The following is a 23631-nucleotide window of genomic DNA, read 5'->3' as shown; positions in this document are numbered from 1 at the left end:
TAGTATATGAAATTATCATTCTCACTTAAAATCATGTACCCTGTATACCCAGTGTTAGATGCAGGGTATTATATCTGCCAAACTGATTCAAAGGGTTTATTTAACAGACTCACAATATTGAAAAGAATCCAGTATGCATAGTTATTAAGAATCAATCTGTTTTCCATTAAAATCAAACTGGTATCACTCAAACGCCGGTACAGTACTGTATTCTTAACCCATTCATTGTTACGTCCAGAAAAGCATGAGTGACCCCCCCTCCCCCGTTACCAAAAACTAGAAATTTTTGTAAATGCTTAAATGTCTACGTAGTTGGTTTGGGTGGTGGGTGGTTAAACAATATGAAACGGTATACTTATAATTGAAATGGCATGAACTTGATGACTCTTTGGAATAATATAATACTGTACTGTACTGTAGTTATCACTGAACAATACTTGACAGTGATAGTTTGCATACAGATTTGGCTGCAAGTCGTATGGATACACGATCATGTGCTTGGTAAGTGAGGCAGAGTGAAGCTTGTTTATCTTATAAATGTTAGTTTTCCTTATACAGTGCTGTAATATAACTTATTATGCACCTTTATATGAATATTTACACTGTATGCAACATGTTCAGCACACTTTAGTACAGTACTTCTGCAACTAGTGGTATCTGGAAAAGCTGAGGTTTAGGCACAAGGCAATGCCACAACCCTCATACATACAGTATATATACCTTGTATCAAGCAATTTTTTGCCTGTAACTGACTGTGTACAAATATGGCATTCTTTCTGGGTAAATTTCTTTCCACAAGTGGGTGGAATAGACAGGGGGAAGTGGAGGGCAGTGAGGTATATTGGTGTGTTGCGGGCCATGTGGCAGCCTACACCTGCTGTACCTGGTGCCGTCTGCAGCTCCAGAAACTGATGTACTAGCTCCTTGGTGAATTGATGGCTTTACTTAATAATAATAATAATAATTAATGATTTATTGAAAGAGCATAGCAGCCAGAAGGCTGAAAATATACAGTTACATAATTTGGGAATGGGTTTCGATTTACAAATAATATACAAGTAACATAAGTGATACAAATAAGATATATAATAACTAGGTGGGGAAAAGCTCAAACTACAGTGCTACCTACATATTATGCAAAAGAAAGAAGTAAAAGAAATACCTATAATAAAGTAAAAAACATAAAGGGAATAAACATTTCTTTGTGTGTGAGAGCGGAAGGGGGAGTGTTGCTTAGGGTCACAAGAGGTGGCCAGGCTGCATTACTGTGGTGATGCTTGAGGGAAGCCATGTGTGAAGCAGCCAGTGTCTGCAAATGGCACCGCTGGTGGCGATGTTAAACTTTGATTAACTTTTTTTTAATAGTTTTAACGGCATATTTTCATCTAGTTAGTATTTTATTAATGTTTTTAATGTGTTAGGTAGTAAATTACAGTACAGTAGTTAGGTAGTGTTTTTGTTGTGGTTCGGGAAATGATTTCATGTTTTGGTGTATGATATTGGGGTTTTCTTGTCATTAGGAAACTAAACCCTATTTTTCCCAAATGTTCTTTTATTTGCAATACAAAAATTCACTTAACAAATGGTTTTCCAGGAATCTGACCCACTTGTATAGTGAGGGATACCTGTATTAGATATCCAAGTACTGTATTCCTATTTGAATCCTTGGGCAAAGCCTTCATATTTGTAAGATAATGTGATGAATAATAATTGTTTTATTGATAGAAAAACCATACACATGGGTGCTGAATTTATTTTGGATGAACAGAGGAAGAGAGAATTTTGGGGATGTCCAATCGGCTTATTAAATCCGTGACCCGAGAAGCTATATATCATACACTGAAATTAAATAATTAAATAGACTGTTAGTAAATAACGTGCAACTCTCGAGGTTATCGCCACGGTGAGTAGGCTACTGGTGACGCATTCGTGTCGTGTGAGATGTGTTGTAAATGTAGTTGGGATATTGTCGGAGCAAGCAAGCTCCACAGCATCCACCTTGCTTCTGGTGCCTAGGGATATCAGGGACTGCCGTGCCACTAAGAGACTGCTTTGACCCGCCTCTGTATTACCAAAATTCTACTCACCAATGGCGGTAAAGTCTAAAACATAAGGTTTTTACTCAGATGATGAAGTCATCAGTTTCAACTCTGGCTGAAGCTGTAGCTTTCCATAAAGATGTTATAGCTGTTGCTGAAACTGTTACTGAACCTGAAGTTGTTGCTAAAGCTGCTTATGATGCTGAATTTGATGGTGTAGCTGAAGTTGATGGTTTAGGCCTTCAAATATTAAAGCTGTCTAAAGAACCTTGCACAGCTGCTTTCTCTTCTCATAATACATCTTTATGTAGAGGTCATATGTGTTTTTCACGTCCCTGTTAATTTTAATGCTTTGTTCTGTTAATGGATCCACTTCAGAAAATATGTTCATTGTTTGTTCCATATAATATCCACAGACCTCTCACCTTTTTCATATCGTTTTAACACATCAGTTTCTTGGCTGAGCTCATACACTTTCTTTTAGCTTTTGAACCAGCACTGGCATCACTTGCTCTCTTGCTCATGTTAAATAGGGATGCAAAAGTGTTGTAAGAAACCCGAGAAAATTTTTCTCCTTTTCCTGTTCAGATGCGTGAAAACAAAAGGCCCGCCAAGCTGCGATTGTTTATACAGTACTAGTGATGCTGGCGGCACCACTCCAAGCCTGGCAGCCTCCGTGCGCAAGACGTGTTTTTTTTTATTATTATACATATCGGGATTTAGTTATTCTTTATATGAAAATGTAATTTTATTTTATTTTTTATTAAATTTTCATCGTAAATACGAAGAAAATAATGGTGTAAATTGAATTGGGTCCTAAATTAACCAGTGTCTTAAATATGAATCGTTGTAATCGGAGGCTTTCCTGTAATGGTTGGCCCACACTGTGTCATTTCAAAACTGTACACTAGTGTACAATAAAATCTTTCATGTGTGTGTACAGTAATAATTATTCTGTACCTGTATTCATTAAATAAAGGTTTTACTCTACACTATACCCTCGTAAATTCAACAAAGGGGGGGGGGGGCTGGGTCACTCAAATTACACAAAAAATTTGGTGCATAAGAGATGGTGAGTGCTGGCAGCATTTTAAGGGAGAGCAGAAACAGTCAGCTGTTACCGCTCTGTAAACAAAAGACTTAAGAATTTACTGTACTATGGCACAATAGCTCATCTGGGATTGAATGTGGGATTTTTTTGGGGAGAATGAATTATTTTTTGATAATGTTTTAACCCTACACTGAATGAACCCAAATAATATGGGAATTATGGTGAAATAACATGCTGCTGTTATAAAGGTATATTGCAGGCTGCTGAGTGAGTTGTCCTCCCTCTCTCCCTTCATCCTCTGCAACCCCTCACCTATGCACCCAAACGTAGTTTTGTATCTTAATACAGTACAGTATACTGTAATTCATATGTTATTCCAATAATTCATGCAGCTTAATCTATTTCATAATATTGTATACAGTACAGTAGTACATATTTCTATAATAATTAACTTTTTGGAACTACTGTACAGTACATGGTTAATTCAGATTCATAACTAGTTCAAATTGTTTAATTCATTAAAAAAAAAACATACAAAATAAGTCAAAATATGAATTATAGTGATCTGAACTAATGATGGTATGGTGTGCTATTTTGTTTTATTTATTTATTTATTTATTTTGCTAAAGAAAATAATTTAGAACCTAATAGGTTTTATTTAATCTGTATATTTTCCAGGTTTGATTTATAAAACTTTTAAGGAACTAAACTTTATCCATTTCCAGTTGTGAGCTTTTAGCAAGTTTGAGGCTTTAATAGTTAAAAAGATTGTATTTATGAGTGTCCACCACAGTCAGAAAGTTGTTACAGTATAGTTCTTCTTGAACATGTGAAGATATTAGTATAGTAGGTTGTCTTCATTGACTCGGTTAAACAATACTTTAGTTTTTACTGCTGATTGGATTTCTGGATCAACTTTTAGATATTAAATGATAATCTTGCCTAACATTAATGGCTTCTCAAATTTTTCAGAAGAGAGAAAGCTTCGCATAGCGGTCAGCTTAAATAATGTACAAACTGTTGAACAGCTTCTAAGAGAAGGCATTAATCCAAAAGTCACTGATGATAAGGAGAGATCCCCTCTGCACATTGCTGCTTCTAAAGGCTATACAGATATTGCAAGGTAAGATTTTGTATTAGGTTTTAGCTACTGTTTACTTGAAGAAGTGAAGACATACATTGTTATAGTGTCTTCTGGAGACTTGAAAGGCTTCTGGAAATTCTTTGTGATACATTAGTGATTTACACTAAAATAGTTCCAAAATCATAAATACAGTACATATATGAATATACTGTACAGTAAAACATTGATAAATCGAACTTCAATAAATTGGAATTTGTTTTTTTCGGACTTTGAGATGCTCTAGTCACAAAAAAAAATACAGTAGTACCCCGATTTACGCCGTCAATTGAACCCACGGGGTACCGCGGAAAGTGAACAACAGAACATATGGGATTAATTCCAATAGAGACTGGCCCGACCCCCAAAATAGCAATTAAATGCCAGGTAGCGACGTGTCCTTCTAATATTACTTATTAAGTAATTATTAGATGTTTTAATTGCCTGTATGTTGGCCTGGCGAATTGGCTAGGAATTAACATACCTAGGTAGCATTTGCTGATAGTCGCATTCATGAGCTATATCACAAAAACTGGTTTTTAGAAAAAAACGGCTTTTTCTGACACAATACCTATGTTGTAGTAAAAATAACATCTTAATTTTATGATGGTATGTATACACAATTAATATTTAAGAGAAATACAGTCGCCAGGTTAATGTCCATTCAAATAATGGACTCAAATCCCCCCCCCCTCTCTCTCTCTCTCTCTCTTTCCAAGCTTGCTGGCTCCTCCCTCTCTGAGAAATGTTTGGGTGAAAACACTAGATTTTAAGGTACAATGAGTTCTGCTATAACGCGTGTTTTGACAACACGAATTGGCTCTAACGCGATTTATGAATAGAGGAACGATATTAGTATAGATATTTGTATAACACGAACGCTTGTTTGCTGTAACGCGATTTTTGCTTACTATTTCTCCAATTTTGTGGTATTAACTGTGAATATGGTAAAGAAGAATATCTCCAAGAAGCTTTCTGGTGATCGCATTCCCAGTGATGATCGTAAAAGAAAGGCTATAACCCTTGAAGAGAAGCTGGGTGTTATCTTCCTCAAAATCACCCTTCTCCCCCATCAAGTTATATTCATATTTATTCAAGGTAAAGTGTTACATTTACTGTATGATTTCATTATGAGATATGAATGTAACATTTATTTAGACTGCTATCCTTTGTGTTAGTCTTACTACTAAATTTTTTTCGATTTCGATTAGTAATCTGCACCTAACCCTATTTTCTCCATAAGCCCTGTTATTTCTATTACGCGAATTTCTATAACACGATGTTTTACAAGAACACAACTCAAATATCAAAACACCAACACCTCCAACAACAACAACAATAATAATAATAAATAATAACAATGCTAGTAAAATAATAAAATAATAATTAAAAAATAATAGTTACAACAATAATATAAATGAATAAACCACACAAAAAAAAATAATAAATAATGAAACTTAAAAAAATCGGCAGCTCACTAATAAAAAACAAGAAAAATGTTGTTTGTGTGTAAGTGAATGTGTAGAGCATTGAGAGTAAGTAAGGCCAGGGAGAGTGAGTGGAGGGAGGGTAAACAAAGAGTAAGGGGAAGAGAGAGTGAGAGGAGGGAGGGAATGGGGGAAAAGAGAGAGAAGAGTGAGTGAGGGAGGGATAGGGTCAGATTACTGTACACTCTAATGGGTTTCTGTGGGAAGAGATTTGTTGTGTTATATTTTGAGAACCGTAAAAAAGTTTGGTTTGGGGCAGAGGGTGTGTGTGTGTGTGTGTGTGTGTGTGTGTGTTCATCACTACAACACAACACTAACATCATCACTATAACACAACACTAACATCACTTTAAGCCAACACTAACATCATCACTACAAAACACTAACATCACTACAACACATCACTAACATCATCACTACAACACAACACTAACATCACCTTAAGCCAACACTAACATCACTATAACACAACATAATAATAATAATAATAATAATAATTAACGGTTTATTGAAAGAGCTTGGCAGCCGGAAGGCTGAGAGTATACAGTTACATACTTGGGGAATGGGTTTCGATTTACAAATAATATACAAATAACATAAGTGATACAAATAAGATATATAATAACTAGATGGGGAAAAGCTCAAACTACAGGGCATTTCAACATAGTGACAGTGCAAAAAGTAGGATTTACTGGGAGTGAATACACTGGCTTATTACAAGTTATTGATAATTTTTACAATGGTTGGGACTGGGCTGTTCTTATAGCGATCAGTACGTGCACGTATGGGCTGGATGCGGTTGTGGTGTCGAACAGCAATTCTCGGGCTAGGGATCTCAGGTGGTAGTAGGAGCCGGTGTCGAGGATGGTGCAGAAGCTTCTTACCAAATTTGCAGATGAGGTCGTGGTGATGGTCAGTGAGAGTCGAAAGGGTCAGTGTGTTGAGCGCTTCTTGATATGTGGAGTAAGAAGGGGAGAGAATAATCTTTCATGCCCTCTTTCGCACTTTTTCTAGGTGTTTACGTTGTGTGGCATTTAGGGAAGAAGACCAGGTAGGGGAGGCATAGGTGAGCTTGGGAAGTATGAATGTTGAGTAGACACTGAGGAGCTCGGGTGCTGAAACTCCGAGGGACTTGAGTCGGCTTGAGGAGGTGGAGACGGAAACTGGAGGATTTGACAACTTCACTGACGTGTGGTTTCCAATTTAGTTTGTTGTTTATGGTGACGCCGAGGAGCTTAGTGGAATCTACAACCTGGAGTGTGTTCAGACCTAAAGTAATGGAAGGGGGTGGGACAATGTCGGAGGAGAGGTTGATGTGCATAACCATGGTCTTGGTATGGTTGATGGTGACGTAGTTGTTGGTGGCCCAGTTTTGGAGACTGTTCAATAAATTCTGAAGGGCGGAATAGTCGGGAGCAGAATTGTTGACGCTGATCCCAATGGTGGAGTCGTCGACATATTTCCAGCGAGCAGGGGTTTTCTTAGGGCATCATTGATAAGCATAAGGAAGCAGAGTGGTCCCATCTTGGTGCCTTGGGGGTTGCCACGGGTGAGTGACTGAAAGGTGGAGACAGCCCCTCGGAAGCGTACAGCTTGGCGTTGGTCACTGAGGAAGTCTATAAGCCATGGTATAAGACTTCTCCGAAGCCCGAGGTCAACATCTTTGTTGATGATTAAATTGTGGTCGACTAGGTCGAATGCTTTAGTGAAATCAATGAAGGTGACAGCTACAGACGTTTTTCGTTTCTCGAGATGGCGGCATATGTAATCGAGAAAGCTGACAAGACAGTGGGTGGTGGAGGAAGTTTTCATATTGCCAAATTGCTGAGGGTCTACGACTCCTGCAATATCAACATAAGCCCAGTCGAACAAAAAGCTTTCACAGATTAGGCTGGGTATTGGGGTGATTGCAATAGGTCGTAGCTGATTTAAGGATTGTGGGCTGGTTGACTTGGGCACTGGTGATACATAAGAGGTCTTCCAGTCAGCTGGGCATCTGGCTTGACTGAGAGAATCATTGATGATGGAGCATAGGGGTTTAGCAAGCTCCGGGGAGAACTCCTTGAAGAGTTTCTTTGGTAAGACAATGGGGGTGGTAGAGCGTTTTAACTTTAGTTTGTCCAGACGTTTTGCTACTTCAAATTCTTCTACCAAGTCAGTGGGAAGGGGGGCTGGTAGGTAAGCAGGGAGAGTGGTTGTGTCAAGCCGGGGAGGCGTCTGGCATATAGTAGCGAAATGGTTATTTGATTGCTCAGCTGCGTCCACATTAGTGAGATGGCTGAGGAAGGGGAGGGGGTGTGTCTTATTGTTTAGTCCACAGAGCTCTTTAAGCTTGAATCGGCTGCTTTTCCAATTAACCAGTCCGTTCACACATATTTATATTTGGGTTTTAAGTAACGAAACCCAAACGGTAGTTCCTTTGTTTTATTATAAAAGGTTGTATGTATAATTCCTGAGTGTATATCAACCGTAAGTCTCACTGTCTAGGAGTGAATGAGAAAGGGACGGCGTTTATGTATGATAAACGTTAGGTCACGTCCTTACGATATGAGTTGAGGTGAGCTACTGAAGCTTAGGGGCATCGCAGTGCGTGCTTACAGAAATGCTGAGCTATGGGTCTCGCCCTCTTGGTAGTTGCCCGCTCACGTGTCAATCATGTCTTACTCATAGACGAGGTGGAAAGTTACAGGTCAGGTGGATCTGAATATAATATCAAGATGTATTGACCCATTACTATATCGTTCTGTTGATGAGACAGGGGCCTAATACAAGCTTACTATACCATTGACTGATGTTGGTCTGCTTCAGGTGTTGCAATTTGGTTGGGTAGTGAGACTTCTTTGCCGGTGTGTATTTCGCGAATGAGCTCAGTTCGCGAAGGGACCTGTAGCGGATGTGGTCATTGAGATGAAAAGACTCTGGCTCTCTCTGTTGCACAGTCTTTGCAGTCAGGTGTGATCAGGGCATCTTTAAGCAAACACTAACATCATCACTACAACACAACACTAACATCACTACAACACATCACTAACATCACTACAACACATCACTACAACACAACACTAATATTATTACTACAACACAACACTATCATCACTTTAGGCCAACACTAACATCATCACTACTACACAACACTAACATCACTTTAAGCCAACACTAACATCATCACTACAAAACACTAACATCACTACAACACAACACTAACATCACTTTAAGCAAACACTAACATCACCACTACAACACAACACTAACATCATTACAACACAACAATAACATCACTTTAAGCAAACACTAACATCACTACAACACATCACTAACATCATCACTACAACACAACAATAACATCACTTTAAGCCAACACTAACATCATCACTACAACACACCACTAACATCACTACAACACAACACTAACATCATTTTAAGCCATCACTAACATCATTACTACAACATAACACTAACATCACTAAGCCAACACTAACATCATCACTACAACACAACACCAACATAACTACAACACATCATCACTAACATCATCACTACAACACAACACTAACATCACTGCAAACACATCACTAACATCATCACTACAACACAACATCATCATCACTACAACACAACACTAACATCAATACTACAACACAAAACACATCACTACAAACACATCACCAACATCATCACTTCACAACACACCACTAACATCACTACAACACATCACTAACATCATCATCACAACACAACACCAACATCATCAAACACATCACTCAACATCATCACTACAACACACCACTAACATCACTACAACACAACACTAACATCACTGCAACACATCACTAACATCATCACTACAACACAACACTAACATCACTGCAACACATCACTAACATCATCACTACAACACACCACCAACATCACTACAACACATCACTAACATCATCACTACAACACAACACTAACATCATCAGTAACACACACTACTAACATCATCACTACAACACAACACAACACTAACATCATCACCAACACAACACTAACATCACTTTAAGCCAACACTAACATTCCTACAACACAACACCACATCACTACACATCACTAACATCATCACTACAACACAACACTAACATCACTAAAACACAACACTAACATCACTTTAAGCCAACACTAACATCATCACTACAACACAACACAACACTAACATCACTTAGCCAACACTAACATCTCTACAACACAACAACACTAACATCACTACAATACATCACTAACATCATCACTACAACACAACACTAACATCACTACAACACAACACTAACATCACTACAATACATCACTAACATCATCACCACACAACACAACACTAACATCACTTTAAGCCATCACTAACATCATCACTACAACACAACACCAACATCACTAAGCCAACACTAACATTATCACACAAATACCAACATCCCCAATACAACAACACTCAACATTACTTTAACACAGCCTCTACTATATTTTTTGACATCTCACTATTTCTTGTCTATTACTGTACAGTAATTTAAGACATCACCAAGGAAAACTGTGAACAAAATGACAAAGACACGGCGAAGATTTATTCAACTGCAAGAAGGAATTTAAATTCCTTGAAGAAAAAGTAATTTCACTGGTATTTCGACACAATTGATCTTACGGAAGATTTAGTCCGCGAGTATAAGAAGTATTGTGATGGCTAAGGCACCTTCCCGCTTCAGTTGTTATTATTGACTTGTTAATGTCTGCTAGGTGCTAAATGCAATGTGCGCTGTGGGGCGCCACGGCGTTGCCAGAAGTACGCTTCAGGCGCCGCTTTTCAGCCTTGTGTGAAGTCTTGGTAACGTGTCGTCAGCTGTAAAAAGCAAGTCGGTGGATATCTTCAAACCAAAAAGGTCATTACTTGTCAACAGAAAACGCAACAGACATGGAAAAACGCTACAGCCAAAACGAGTTAAAACGCCAGCTGAAAAAAGGAAGATTCTTTTCGCCATTTTTCGAGAAGCTTCATCCGGACAGTAACGACATAGCAGTTTCAATACACCTATTTCAAGAATATAACACTTTACTGTCAACAAAATGGGCTTCAGGAGATATGCCACGTTCCTGATCGACGCTTAATGGCCACCTCGAGGTCTGAGTTCACCACAGGAAGGACCGTACAAAAAGCCACTGTATTATTATAAAATGCTTAAAAATGGACTGACAGTGGAATGTAAAGATGTTCCTGAACCACCAAGACGCTGTAAATCACTCTACCACCATGTGAAACTCGACCAGATTCACCTGTTCTGGATAGGAGGTCAATCGACCTGATGGAGGTCGAACTCGATTTCTGGTCAAGGTTTAACCCACCAACACACGACTAACGCGGGCCAAGGTCGGAATCTTCACCAACACACGCATCATCGGGGTGGGCCAAAGGCTCTAACCTCGACCAACACATCACCAACGTGGCCAAGGTCGAACTCCACCAACAATACTTCCACTAACGTGGCCAAGGGGTCGTAACCCCACTCAACACACACCTGAAGCGTGGCCAAGGCTCTAACCTCACCAACACACACCCACGTGTGGCCAAGGTCGAACCCCGACTCAACACACCCAGCGTGGCCAAGGCCTAACCCGACTAACACACACCCAGCGTGGCCAAGGCCTAACCTTTACTCAACACACACCCAGCGTACAAGGCCTAACCCACTAACACACACCTAGCGGCCAAGGTCGAACCCGACTCAACACACACCTAACGGGCCAAGGTCACACTAAACACCCAAAGATCTGACCTCGAAATCTGACCTAAATCATAAGCCAAATGGGAGGAATATGATTGGGGGATTCTTCGAGTCTCCTAAATAAAAAATTTTCAATTATTACAAATACTTTTAATTTTCCTTATAAACATCACAAGTGTCATTATTTTTTTTTCTTTTTCAGCTTAACCATAAGGCTATTAATTTATAATAAAACTATATACTGTACAATATTGTTTCTCTTCCCATTGACAACAATACATACATAACGGCACAGCACAGAATACATGGTTTCTCACTCTTGATCTTTTTTTATTTTTTTTATTTCTTTATGGTTCTTTATTAGTATTATTTATTAGTATTATTACATTATTATTATTATTGTTATTGTTATCATTATTGTTTTATTATTTTAATTTTTGTATATTTTATTTAAAAATTTACTTATCTGAATTATTATTATTATTGTTATTATTATTATTATTATTATTATTATTATTATTATTATTATTATGAAAATTATTACATTTTCGCCCCCTAGGCCCTCATCCCAGGAATTTTCCGGGTTCAGTGAGTTCTGCTATAACGCATGTTTTGACAACGCAAATTGGCTCTAACGCGATTTATGAATAGAGGAACGATATTTGTATAACGCGAACGCTTGTTTGCTGTAACGCGATTTTTGCTTACTATTTCTCCAATTTTGTGGTATTAACTGTGAATATGGCAAAGAAGAATATCTCCAAGAAGGGTTCTGGTGATCGCATTCCCAGTGATTATCGTAAAAGAAAGGCTATAACCCTTGAAGAGAAGCTCGGTGATATCTTCCTCAAAATCACCCCTCTCCCCCATTAAGTTATATTCATATTTTTTCAAGGTAAAGTGTTACATTTACTGTATGATTTCATTATTAGATATGAATGTAACATTTATATAGACTGTGCTATCCTTTGTGTTAGGCTAACTACTAAATTTTTTTCGATTTCGAGTAGTAATCTGCACCTAACCCTATTTTCTCCATAAGCCCTGTTATTTCTATTACGCGAATTTCTATAACACGATGTTTTACAAGAACACAACTATCACGTTATAGCAGAACTGACTGTATAGTAATAAATAATACCTCAGACTAAAGTTAGGATTATATAATTGACATTTCTGGATTCCTTGCAGGTCAAGGAATATTTTGAATGTAAACTTCATATATTTTGCACAAAAGATAAAATATTTGCTTTGTGTAAACCAAATTATTACATTAGATCTAAAATTTGGTTGTCTAATGCAAAATCCATGATGTTTATATTCAAAATGATCATCATATTGTAAGAATTTCAGCAATGTAAATTATATTCTGGCCTGGTAATTTGTATGAATTTTATGAGCTAAATAAAAAAATTATACTTCACCCGCGTATATGAGTAGATGCACCGCGGAAAATGAAATTCCGGTTCTGGCGAGGTATACCACATGTGCATAGACAGCTTTTCATAAATTTTTATATGCCATCTGAAAAAGTTGCAGTGTGTGGATATGTCCATCAGCTCTCATTATTTTTTTTTTCTAATATTAAACCTTGATATTTTTAAGATACCTCACCCATATTTTATTAAACATGAACCAACAGTAGCTAGATGATGTGTCACATGCAACAACCATGTCCCTACATCTCTGACGAAAAGTTTAATACCGGTAATAGTGTCATTATTCCACATTTATCCCGCACACATGCATGTACTAACCTTTTTTCTCCTACTATTGATTGTAATTTCAGGTGTATTGTACATGCTGTTGGTGTATCTCGTGTTTTATGATGAGTATTTGATTGCGAGATGATTATTTAAAAATAAATTCTTTTGTTCATGACATTTTATGATAAAAATATCTTCAAATGTAAGAATGGTTCTGGAAGTAATAGATAAATGTTAAAATTTTAATTGTCTACATTTAGATGAACATAAAAATTAACACATTAGAATATTATTTCAGACTGTTGCTTCAGCATGGGGCTGATCCAAATCAACGAGATGCCATTGGCAATACTGCTCTCCATCTCGCAGCTTGTACTTCCCATATTCCTACAGTCACTCTTCTCTTGAAGGCAGGTCAGTACCATAGATGCTTTGGGTATGATGAGTGATCTGTCTCTAGCCTGTGGGTTATATTGGGGTAATAGGTGATCTGTCTCTAGCCTGTGGGTTATATAGGGGTAATACAGTAGGTGATCTGTCTCCAGCCTGTGGGTTATATAGGGGTAATACAGTAGGGGATCTGTCTCCAGCCTGTGGGTTATATAGGGGTAATACAGTAGGGGATCTGTCTCCAGCCTGTGGGTTATGGGGAAAGGGATCTGTCTCAGCCTGTGGGTTATATAGGGCACAGTAGGTGATCTGTCTCTAGCCTGTGGGTTATAGGGGTAATACAGTAGGGTGATCTGTCTCAGCCTGTGGGTTATATAGGGGCACAGTAGGTGATCTGTCTTAGCCTGTGGGTTATAGGGTAATACAGTAGGTGATCTGTCTCAGCCTGTGGGTTATATTGGGGTAATAGGGATCTGTCTCCAGCCTGTGGGTTATATAGGGTAATACAGTAGGTGATCTGTCTCAGCCTGTGGGTTATATAGGGAACAGTAGGTGATCTGTCTCCAGCCTGTGGGTTTATAGGAACAGGGTGATCTGTCTCAGCCTGGGTTATATAGGGTAATACAGTAGGACTGTCTCAGCCTGTGTTATAGGTAATACAGTAGGTGATCTGTCTCAGCCTGGGGTTATATTGAATAGGTGATCTGTCTCCAGCCTGTGGGTTTATAGGTGGGTACAGTAGGTGATCTGTCTCCAGCCTGTGGGTTATATAGGGGTAATACAGTAGGTGATCTATTCCAGCCTGTGGGTTAAGGAACAGTAGGTGATCTGTCTCCAGCCTGTGGGTTATATTGTAATAGGTGATGTCCTAGCTGTGGGTTATATTGGGGTAAGTATCTGTCTCAGCCTGTGGGTTATATAGGGGTAACAGTAGGTGATCTGTCTCAGCCTGTGGGGTTATAGGGAATACAGTAGGTGATCTGTCTCCAGCCTGTGGGTTATATAGGGGCATGGTGAGGTGATCTGTCTCTGTGGGTTATATTGGGGGGATCTTTCCAGCCTGTGGGTTATATAGTAATAGGTGATCTGTCTCTAGCCTGTGGGTTATATAGTAATACAGTAGGGGATCTGTCTCTAGCCTGTGGGTTATATAGAGTAATACAGTAGGTGATCTGTCTCAGCCTGTGGGTTATATAGGGGTATACAGTAGGGGATCTGTCTCCAGCCTGTGGGTTATATTGGGGATAGTGATCTGTCTCCTGTTTAGTATTGTCGTGGGGATCTGTCTCAGCCTGTGGGTTATATGGGTAATACAGTAGGTGATCTGTCTCAGCCTGTGGGTTATATTGGGGTAATACAGTAGGGGATCTGTCTCCAGCCTGTGGGTTATATTGGGGTAATACAGTAGGGGATCTGTCTCTAGCCTGTGGGTTATATAGAGGTAATACAGTAGGTGATCTGTCTCTAGCCTGTGGGTTATATAGGAGGTAATACAGTAGGTGATCTGTCTCTAGCCTGTGGGTTATATTGGGGTAATACAGTAGGTGATCTGTCTCTAGCCTGTGGGTTATATAGAGGTAATACAGTAGGTGATCTGTCTCTAGCCTGTGGGTTATATTGGGGTAATACAGTAGGTGATCTGTCTCTAGCCTGTGGGTTATATAGAGGTAATACAGTAGGTGATCTGTCTCTAGCCTGTGGGTTATATTGGGGTAATAAGTAGGTGATCTGTCTCTAGCCTGTGGGTTATATAAATTACAGTGGTGATCTGTCTCTAGCCTGTGGGTTATATAGGGTAATACAGTAGGTGATCTGTCTCTAGCCTGTGGGTTATATAGAGGTAATACAGTAGGTGATCTGTCTCGCCTGTGGGTTATATTGGGGTAATACAGTAGGGGATCTGTCTCTAGCCTGTGGGTTATATTGGGGTAATACAGTAGGGGATCTGTCTCTAGCCTGTGGGTTATAGAGTATACAGTAGGTGATCTGTCTCTAGCCTGTGGGTTATATAAGTGTACAGTAGGTGATCTGTCTCTAGCCTGTGGGTTATATTGGGTAATACAGTAGGGATCTGTCTCAGCCTGTGGTATATTGGGGTATAGGTGATCTGTCTCAGCCTGTGGGTTATAGAGGTAATACAGTAGGTGATCTGTCTCAGCCTGTGGGTTATATTGGGAAGGTGATCTGTCTCAGCCTGTGTTTATTCTTCTCTGGGTTATATAGGGGTAATACAGTAGGTGATCTGTCTCTAGCCTGTGGGTTATATTGGGGTAATACAGTAGGTGATCTGTCTCAGCCTGTGGGTTATATAGGGGTAATACATTGATCTGTCTCCAGCCTGTGGGTTATGAGTAATACATGGGTGTGTCCAGCCTTGGGTTATATAGGGTATAGGTGATCTGTCTCAGCCTGTGGGTTATATAGAGGTAATACAGTAGGTGATCTGTCTCCAGCCTGTGGGTTATATAGGGGGTAATACAGTAGGTGATCTGTCTCCAGCCTGGGTTATAGGGGGTAATACAGTAGGTGATCTGTCTCCAGCCTGTGGTTATATTGGGGTAATAGGTGATCTGTCTCTAGCCTGTGGGTTATATAGGGGTAATACAGTAGGGGATCTGTCTCTAGCCTGTGGGTTATATTGGGGTAATACAGTGGGTGATCTGTCTCCAGCCTGTGGGTTATATGGGGTAATACAGTAGGTGATCTGTCTCAGCCTGTGGGTTATATTGGGGTAATAGGTGATCTGTCTCAGCCTGTGGGTTATAGGGGTAATACAGTAGGTGTCTGAGCCTGTGGTTATTGGGGAATAGGTGATCTGTCTCAGCCTGTGGGTTATATAGGGGTAATACAGTAGGGGATCTTCTCTAGCCTGTGGGTTATATTGGGGTAATACAGTAGGGTCTGTCTCCAGCCTGTGGGTTATATTGGGGTAATAGGTGATCTGTCTCAGCCTGTGGTTATATAGGGGAAACAGGGTGATCTGTCTCCAGCCTTGGGTTATATAGGGGTAATACAGTAGGGGATCTGTCTAGCCTGTGGGTTATATAGGGGTACTAGGTGATCTGTCTCTAGCCTGTGGGTTATATAGGGTAATACAGTGGGGGATCTGTCTCTAGCCTGTGGGTTATATAGGGGTAATACAGTAGGGGATCTGTCTCTAGCCTTGGGTTATAGGGGTAATACAGTAGGTGATCTGTCTCTAGCCTGTGGGTTATATAGGGGTAATACAGTAGGTGATCTGTCTCCAGCCTGTGGGTTATATTGGGTGGTGATCTTCTCAGCCTGTGGGTTATAGGGGTAATAGGTGATCTGTCTCTAGCCTTGGGTTTATAGGGTATACAGGGTGATCTGTCTCAGCCTGTGGGTTATATGGGGGTAATACAGTGGGGATCTGTCTCCAGCCTGTGGGGTTATATAGGGGTAATACAGTAGGTGATCTGTCTCTAGCCTGTGGGTTATATAGGGGTAATACAGTAGGGGATCTGTCTTATGTGGGTTATATAGGGGTAATACAGTAGGTGATCTGTCTCTAGCCTGTGGGTTATATAGGGGTAATACAGTAGGTGATCTGTCTCAGCCTGTGGGTTATATTGGGGTAATGGTGATCTGTCTCTCTGTGGGTTATATAGGGGTAATACAGTAGGTGATCTGTCTCTAGCCTGTGGGTTATATAGGGAGTAATACAGTGGTGATCTGTCTCCAGCCTGTGGGTTATATAGGGGTAATACAGTAGGTGATCTGTCGCCTGTGGGTTATATAGGGTAATACAGTGGGATCTGTCCCTGTGGGTTATATAGGGAGTGTGATCTGTCTCTAGCCTGTGGTTATATAGGGGTAACAGTAGATCTGTCTCAGCCTGTGGGTTATATAGGGGTAATACAGTAGGTGATCTGTCTCTAGCCTGTGGGTTATATAGGGAGTAATACAGTAGGTGATCTGTCTCTAGCCTGTGGGTTATATTGGGGTAATAGGTGATCTGTCTCTAGCCTGTGGGTTATATAGGGGTAATACAGTAGGTGATCTGTCTCCAGCCTGTGGGTTATATAGGGGTAATACAGTAGGGGATCTGTCTCCAGCCTGTGGGTTATATAGGGGTAATACAGTAGGGGATCTGTCTCCAGCCTGTGGGTTATATAGAGGAAAATATGGGATAAGACAGAGGACAGGTAACTGGGTCAGGTTAGATAACAGTCCGCTTCATACATGGAGTATGTAGCCCAAAGGTAAGCGTAGAAATGCGCACACACACACACACACACACACACTTTAGAAACCTGTCTGGAGAAAACAGTCACACCTATAATTGACTCGACTGGACTACCATACAGTATATTGGAATTTATTTTTTTTTTTCTAATCTGGACTAACTGGGGGAAAGTCTCTCCAGGTTGGGTGGTGGTCTGTACTGTATCTATTGCAGGGTGTAAAATTCAAGAAGATGGGAATTTCTGACTCAGGCTACCTAAGGGCACCGAACCTACTGTAATTTTTAGCCTAGACGTAACACACACAGGGTTTTTATACACCATATGAGCAATTTTTTTTGTCATTAAGGTTTTCAAAAATGTAGAAAAGGTTCATATTTCCTGTGTGTCTCATATGCTCCCAGACAATTGGTGTTTGCTCTCAGTACAGCTGTACTCAGTGAGTCGCCCATAAGCTGGTGTTGCCGGACACTTTCTTACATCTGGCAGTCGTGTATGCTATCTCGACTGTCTCACTCGGCTTTATTCGAGCCTCATGACCCAATTACATCTCCATTTCATGGCTCATATCACATAGATGTCGAGTGTTGGTTTCGTCTCCACAGTCTGTAACCAACACTTGAGTAGTTGATGAGACTATGTCCCCATACTACACTCAGCATCCAGGCCTCCCACGACCTTTGGACTTCAGGGTAAGAGAAGTTGTGAGAAATCTTTGTTTTCCTCCTGTTCAGAGATGCCCCATGCCAACCGCTTTGTGGATTCTCCCTGAAGTTCAAGTTTGTCAGTATTTTAACAAAGGGAAGGACTTACTCCCTCCCTGTGTTGTCCATTCTCCTTTTTTAGAGCATTCCTCCTCTCACAGAAGGACCATCCCTGTATACACCGATGGCTCTAAGTCAGATGCAGGGGTGGGTTTTCGGGGTGGTCTTTCCCGTATTCTGCCAGGACGGTAACCTCCCCACTATGGCATCTATTTTTACGGCAGAGCTGTTGGGTATTTTACTTGCCCTCAAGATTATTTTAACCCAACTTCATAGCCTTAGCCACTGTCTCATTGCCTCATTCCATAGTTATAGATATTTTACAGTGGCTGTTTCTCATTCAACATCGGGGCCGGAAAGTCAGTTTTTGCTGGGTTCCGTCCCACGTGGGGGAGAAGGGTAATGAGCGTGCTGATGCTGTGGCAAAAGCAGCTGCTTCTCGCCCTGTGGCACATTGTTCACCTCTACTTGACTCTGTTATGAAGATAGTAATAAGAGCTGCCATGCGCTTGAGTTGGCATTGTAGGTGGGATGCTGTCAGAGCAAACAAGCTCCGGGACATCCTCCCAGCATTGGGTGTCTGGGGATATCAGGGACTGTCATGCCGCGAAGAGATTGCAATGGCCTGCCTCTGTAATGGGGCCACACAGCTGACTCTTGGTTTTCTAATGGAGAGGATGCTCCTTTCCTATTGTGATAACTGCCTGATCCCATTGACTGTTTGACACCTGGTGGAGTGCCCCAGTTTCAGAGATCTTCATAATAAGCACCACCCCCAGTACTGGGGAGAGACGGGTCTTACCGTCTCTCTTTGGTGCTTGTGGGGGAGTGGATAGAGTTGGAATTGTCTGAGGTGAAATTAGAGGAGAATAAGATGCCAAAAAGATTGGCTTTATCAGGGGGATAGTTGGCTATAGAGTTATCAGGTCGGAAGAGAGGAGGAGAAAAGAGGGTGCAGAAGTTATTAACAGATGTTTTTAGTAAAGGACCAGAAGGATTTATTAGAAGAAGAGTCAGTCAGGTCAGCGGTCTTTATTTTTATAAAGTTCCGCTTGGCCCTATGAAGAATAGCCTTACAATGATGTCTAGAAGTAATGAAAGAGGAGTGGGTAACAGGAGGAGATAGTTTCATAACTTGATCTGCCCTATATCTCTCCCTACATGCAAGAGAGCAGGAGCGATCAAACCATGATTGTAAAGTGAAAGTTTTGGTAGAAGATGGGATAAATGCACTCATACTACCCTTTATAACCCCAGCAAGGCTGTCAGAACATACCGAGGGATCCCAAGTGGAAAAGCAACATTCATCCCAAGGAAAGTCCTCCGATAGTGCCACAGTTGGCATTTAGAGAGAGGTGGGGGAGATGGTCATTACTTCACATAGACCCATGCTCTTCATTTTTCTTATTAAATAATTTTATGTTATATATTCTTTATTTCTAAGCCACATTAGAGTACTGTATTGTTATGATTTTTCCACAATTTTTATAGTTTCATTACATATTGGCAACATGCTATCTCACAGGCCACCTCATACCCAGGTTTTTCCCTTTCCAGTGAGTCAGGTTATCACCAAACCGAATTTTGACCTAATGTTAAATGAGAAAGGCTGCTAATTTTTTGTCATCGTTGAACATTAAGTGAATTAACACTAAACGAGGGATACCTGTACCAACTCGTCAGGGCTACACCCAGCTCTGTCCCTTAAACCTGCACATCCCCTCCACTCACCCACCTGGGGACATGCAACAGTTGTCATTAATCCTGTTGTAACTTATGTAGGCTGTATGCTGTCACTAGTGAGTGCTGGAGATTCATAAATACAGCAGCGTTTTAAAATGGCAGTGACGCTGCCATCCTGCCATTTTAAAACGATAGTGACATTACAGATGACCAGCAGCTCCCACACACATTGGTTATGGTGAATCTTCCCTCTTTCCTTGCTGTTTGCTACTATGCATTTGTGCAGAAATGCAGTCACTATATAATTGTTGTGAGAAATCATACCCAATAGGTTGAAAACTATTTTTTTGTAGGTATTCATGCTTATGTACTCTTTCTATTTGGCCAGCTTTGATTACTCGTGGACCATAGGAGAAATAACACATTACCCATTATTTATGTGATGTTTGATTCTTTGACCAAATTTGCATTCCAGCCACAGTTAATCGTGTGTTTTTCATTGGAAAGTATTGTAGGTTCAAATTTATGATCATAAATCAAAAGCCAAGGAGACTTATTTTTACCAGTCTAAAATATTTTTGAAAATGTGGCAGGTGTGATTAAGAGACTTTATTAGATTTTAAAGAACACAAGTCAAAGTTTTGTACAGGTCAGGGGCTTATATTATGATCAGTACCGCTCCTTTGTTTTGTCATAATTTAGCTTCCTCATTGTACTTACATTCTTTATAGAGTAATGCTCATTGTTTTCATGCATTCTTATTGTTAACTGAGCCAACAACCAAACTACTGTAACTCTAATCTGTTTTTCAGCTTCCCTTAAATAAGTAACAATAGTGAAGAAACACATGTCTTATGTACGATATTATAATTTAGGTACCAATGTGAGGCAGACAGACAACCAGGGTTACTCACCTCTACACCTGGCCCGCTCCAAGCTGAAGCTCCTCCAGAGAGATAATAACTCTTCCTCTCAAGAAATCAAGAAACAAGTTTATCAGGTTTGTGTGAGGCACTTGAATTTTCAATTTTTTTTAGGAATCTTTCTCTGTTATAATAGTAAACCTCAGGATAACCGACTAATTGGGGGAAAACCATTCTTGCTAAAGCTGAAAACTCATTAAAACAGACTGCCCAGTAATTATTTCAAACTGAAGGGGGGGAAGGGGGCTTGAATTATCAGATACGAACACCCGCCGATACGAACGAGGTCCCGTAAGGTCAATTATTTTAAATATCCAACATAAGTACAACTGGTTCGTAGCATTACGTAAGAGAACTGGTTTGTGTGGCATAGAGGGAGGCAGAGCGACGCGTGGGGATTGATGCATCACACTCAGCCCCGTTCCTTGAGGGAGCAGCAGTGTCAGTACCCTTTATCCTCACCACCTTGACGTGTGTGATCAAGTGCAAACTGTTGTTTTTTGCTTATTACAGTAACTCTTTTTCGGCTCTCATCATGACTCCCTAACATAAACCTGATGCAAGTGATAGTAGTACATCCCAAAAAAGGAAATAATTACAATGCCATTTTTCTATGTTTGTACACTGTAGCATGAATTTTATTTGCAGGTTATAGAAATGATGCAAACTTTCCTGGAATGTGCAGGAAGTGTAGAGGAGGCTGAGCTGCTCACATCTTTTACTAGTCAGCTGTCACTGTCTGACTCCCGCCAACAGGTGGAGAGTGATGTACAGGCTCTCCTCAATTCTCTCAATGACCTCAGTCTTGTCAAGTCTAAGGCTGCATGAAAGACAGAATGCTACTCACAAAAACTCATACGATGTAATCACGTGTTGTGAACTCGAACTATGTGGACTTGCTAAGTGTAGAGTGTTGTGAAGACAAGGTATCATAGAATTAATAAGCTAGTGATACAGTATTTTGTAATACTTGGGGCCTTAGAGAGTTCTTTCAGAGATCTTCTGAGGTGTACAGTGTTCTGATTACAGATGATGCAAATATGTTGTATTTTAACAAAGTACAGTAGCTTCATTGCTGACTTATCAAGTATTGAAGAAATCTTATCTGATGCTGACCTAAACCTCTAAAGAAAGTTTTTAATGGTATTTGCAGTTAGGTAATAAGATAAATGAGGCAATGAAGCATCATACTTTAAATTCTAAAAGGGTAACCATTAAAATTTAAATATTTGTGCCTAAAATTCATAAATGTATATTAACACCTGCCTCTGTGTGGTGGCAGTGGCATGATAAACATGTTAGAAAACAATACAGAAACAGTGGAACCATTTAGGTTTTGAACGAAGGTTTGAATCTAAGAGTCACTCAAGGTAGGTTGTTAATGTTGTAAGTCTCATAACTTGGTAATCCTGAGCTAGTCAGTTTCCTACTTGTGCTAGGCAGAACATTGAACATTATCTCTTAGATATTCCATTTTATTGCATTAGCTATAACCCCATAAACATGTACTTGGGGTGATTTATGTACAGAAAGAACTAGAGAAATATATTTCAATGAGTGAATCCCTAAAATGTGAAACAAACAAAAAATATATATATAATGCCAATAAATTGAACAACATATGTAACAGAAAAACAAGGACTTCCACAATACTTCTGTACAGTAGAACACTTGCCATGCATGTATTCTCTTTGCATTTTAAGAAAGTTTGCCTTCAGGAAGAAAATGTATATACCTGTACTGTACTGTGACATAGAAATACCAAATAGTGAAAGATATGCAATATTTTCAATGAGAGAGGAAATTATCAGAGAGAAATGAAATGTAAGAATACTTCTAGATATCATTTTCCACACAAAAATATATGTCAAAGGTTCATGTAACCTGTGTCCAGTAATCCTAGGTTGGAAATTTATTTTATTTTATTTTATTGTTATTTATTATTTATTTTATTTATTTTTTATAATAAAGTGTTTCAGAAATCCTCAGAGCAACTAAGTTATGTACATTATATCTAAGTTATCTAATATTTAAATGAATTAAATTGCATATCTGTGTTAAGAGTATGTGTACTTGTCATAATACACATGATTTTTGGTTTCACAAATACTTTGATTCCTAAAACACATTTAGACAACCAAAATTTTTGATTTATAAAGTTATTATCCATATAAATCAGACTATTTTGATATAGTGTAATAAGTAACCTAATGTTTTGGTCAGTAAAACTTTAATGAAGTGCTTAAGCCTATCTTAACTTTAGCTTGGAATTATTGCAAATGGTCAAGAAAGGTTGTCCTTTACAATTTTTAAACCAGAAAGTGAAGTAAGAAGAATGCACTGATAGAGATGGTGGTTTAGTGCATGTGCGCCTTTTAGGGTCATAATTGGGTGTCACAGTCTAGTCTGAGCCACAATTCAGGCATACCTGGTCACTCTATTTTCCTGTGCTTAGAATCGGCAATTGTGTCTCCCCGGGATCTTTCGTCCTGTATCTGATGGATGGTTTATCTTCTGGA

The 23631-nt window shown here is 39.6% G+C and overlaps 1 protein-coding gene across 1 annotated transcript in view; it reads left to right on the top strand.

The window, feature by feature from the left end:
• The window catches only part of LOC121879581 (ankyrin repeat domain-containing protein 54-like), a 31591-nt gene extending 8290 nt beyond the window's left edge, over positions 1-23301 (top strand). The window contains exons 4-7 of the mRNA XM_042386255.1: positions 4063-4213; positions 13446-13561; positions 21065-21189; positions 21761-23301. Of these exons, the coding sequence (XP_042242189.1) occupies positions 4063-4213; positions 13446-13561; positions 21065-21189; positions 21761-21940 (572 nt within the window). The 3' untranslated portion in view covers positions 21941-23301. The remainder of the gene's footprint in view (positions 1-4062; positions 4214-13445; positions 13562-21064; positions 21190-21760) is intronic.
• The last annotated feature ends 330 nt before the right edge of the window (positions 23302-23631 follow it).

This window comes from Homarus americanus, unplaced genomic scaffold, assembly GCF_018991925.1.
Source record: "Homarus americanus isolate GMGI-L3 unplaced genomic scaffold, GMGI_Hamer_2.0 scaffold42746, whole genome shotgun sequence".
NCBI lineage: Eukaryota > Metazoa > Arthropoda > Malacostraca > Decapoda > Nephropidae > Homarus > Homarus americanus.
This window is presented reverse-complemented; position numbering and strand designations above follow the sequence as displayed.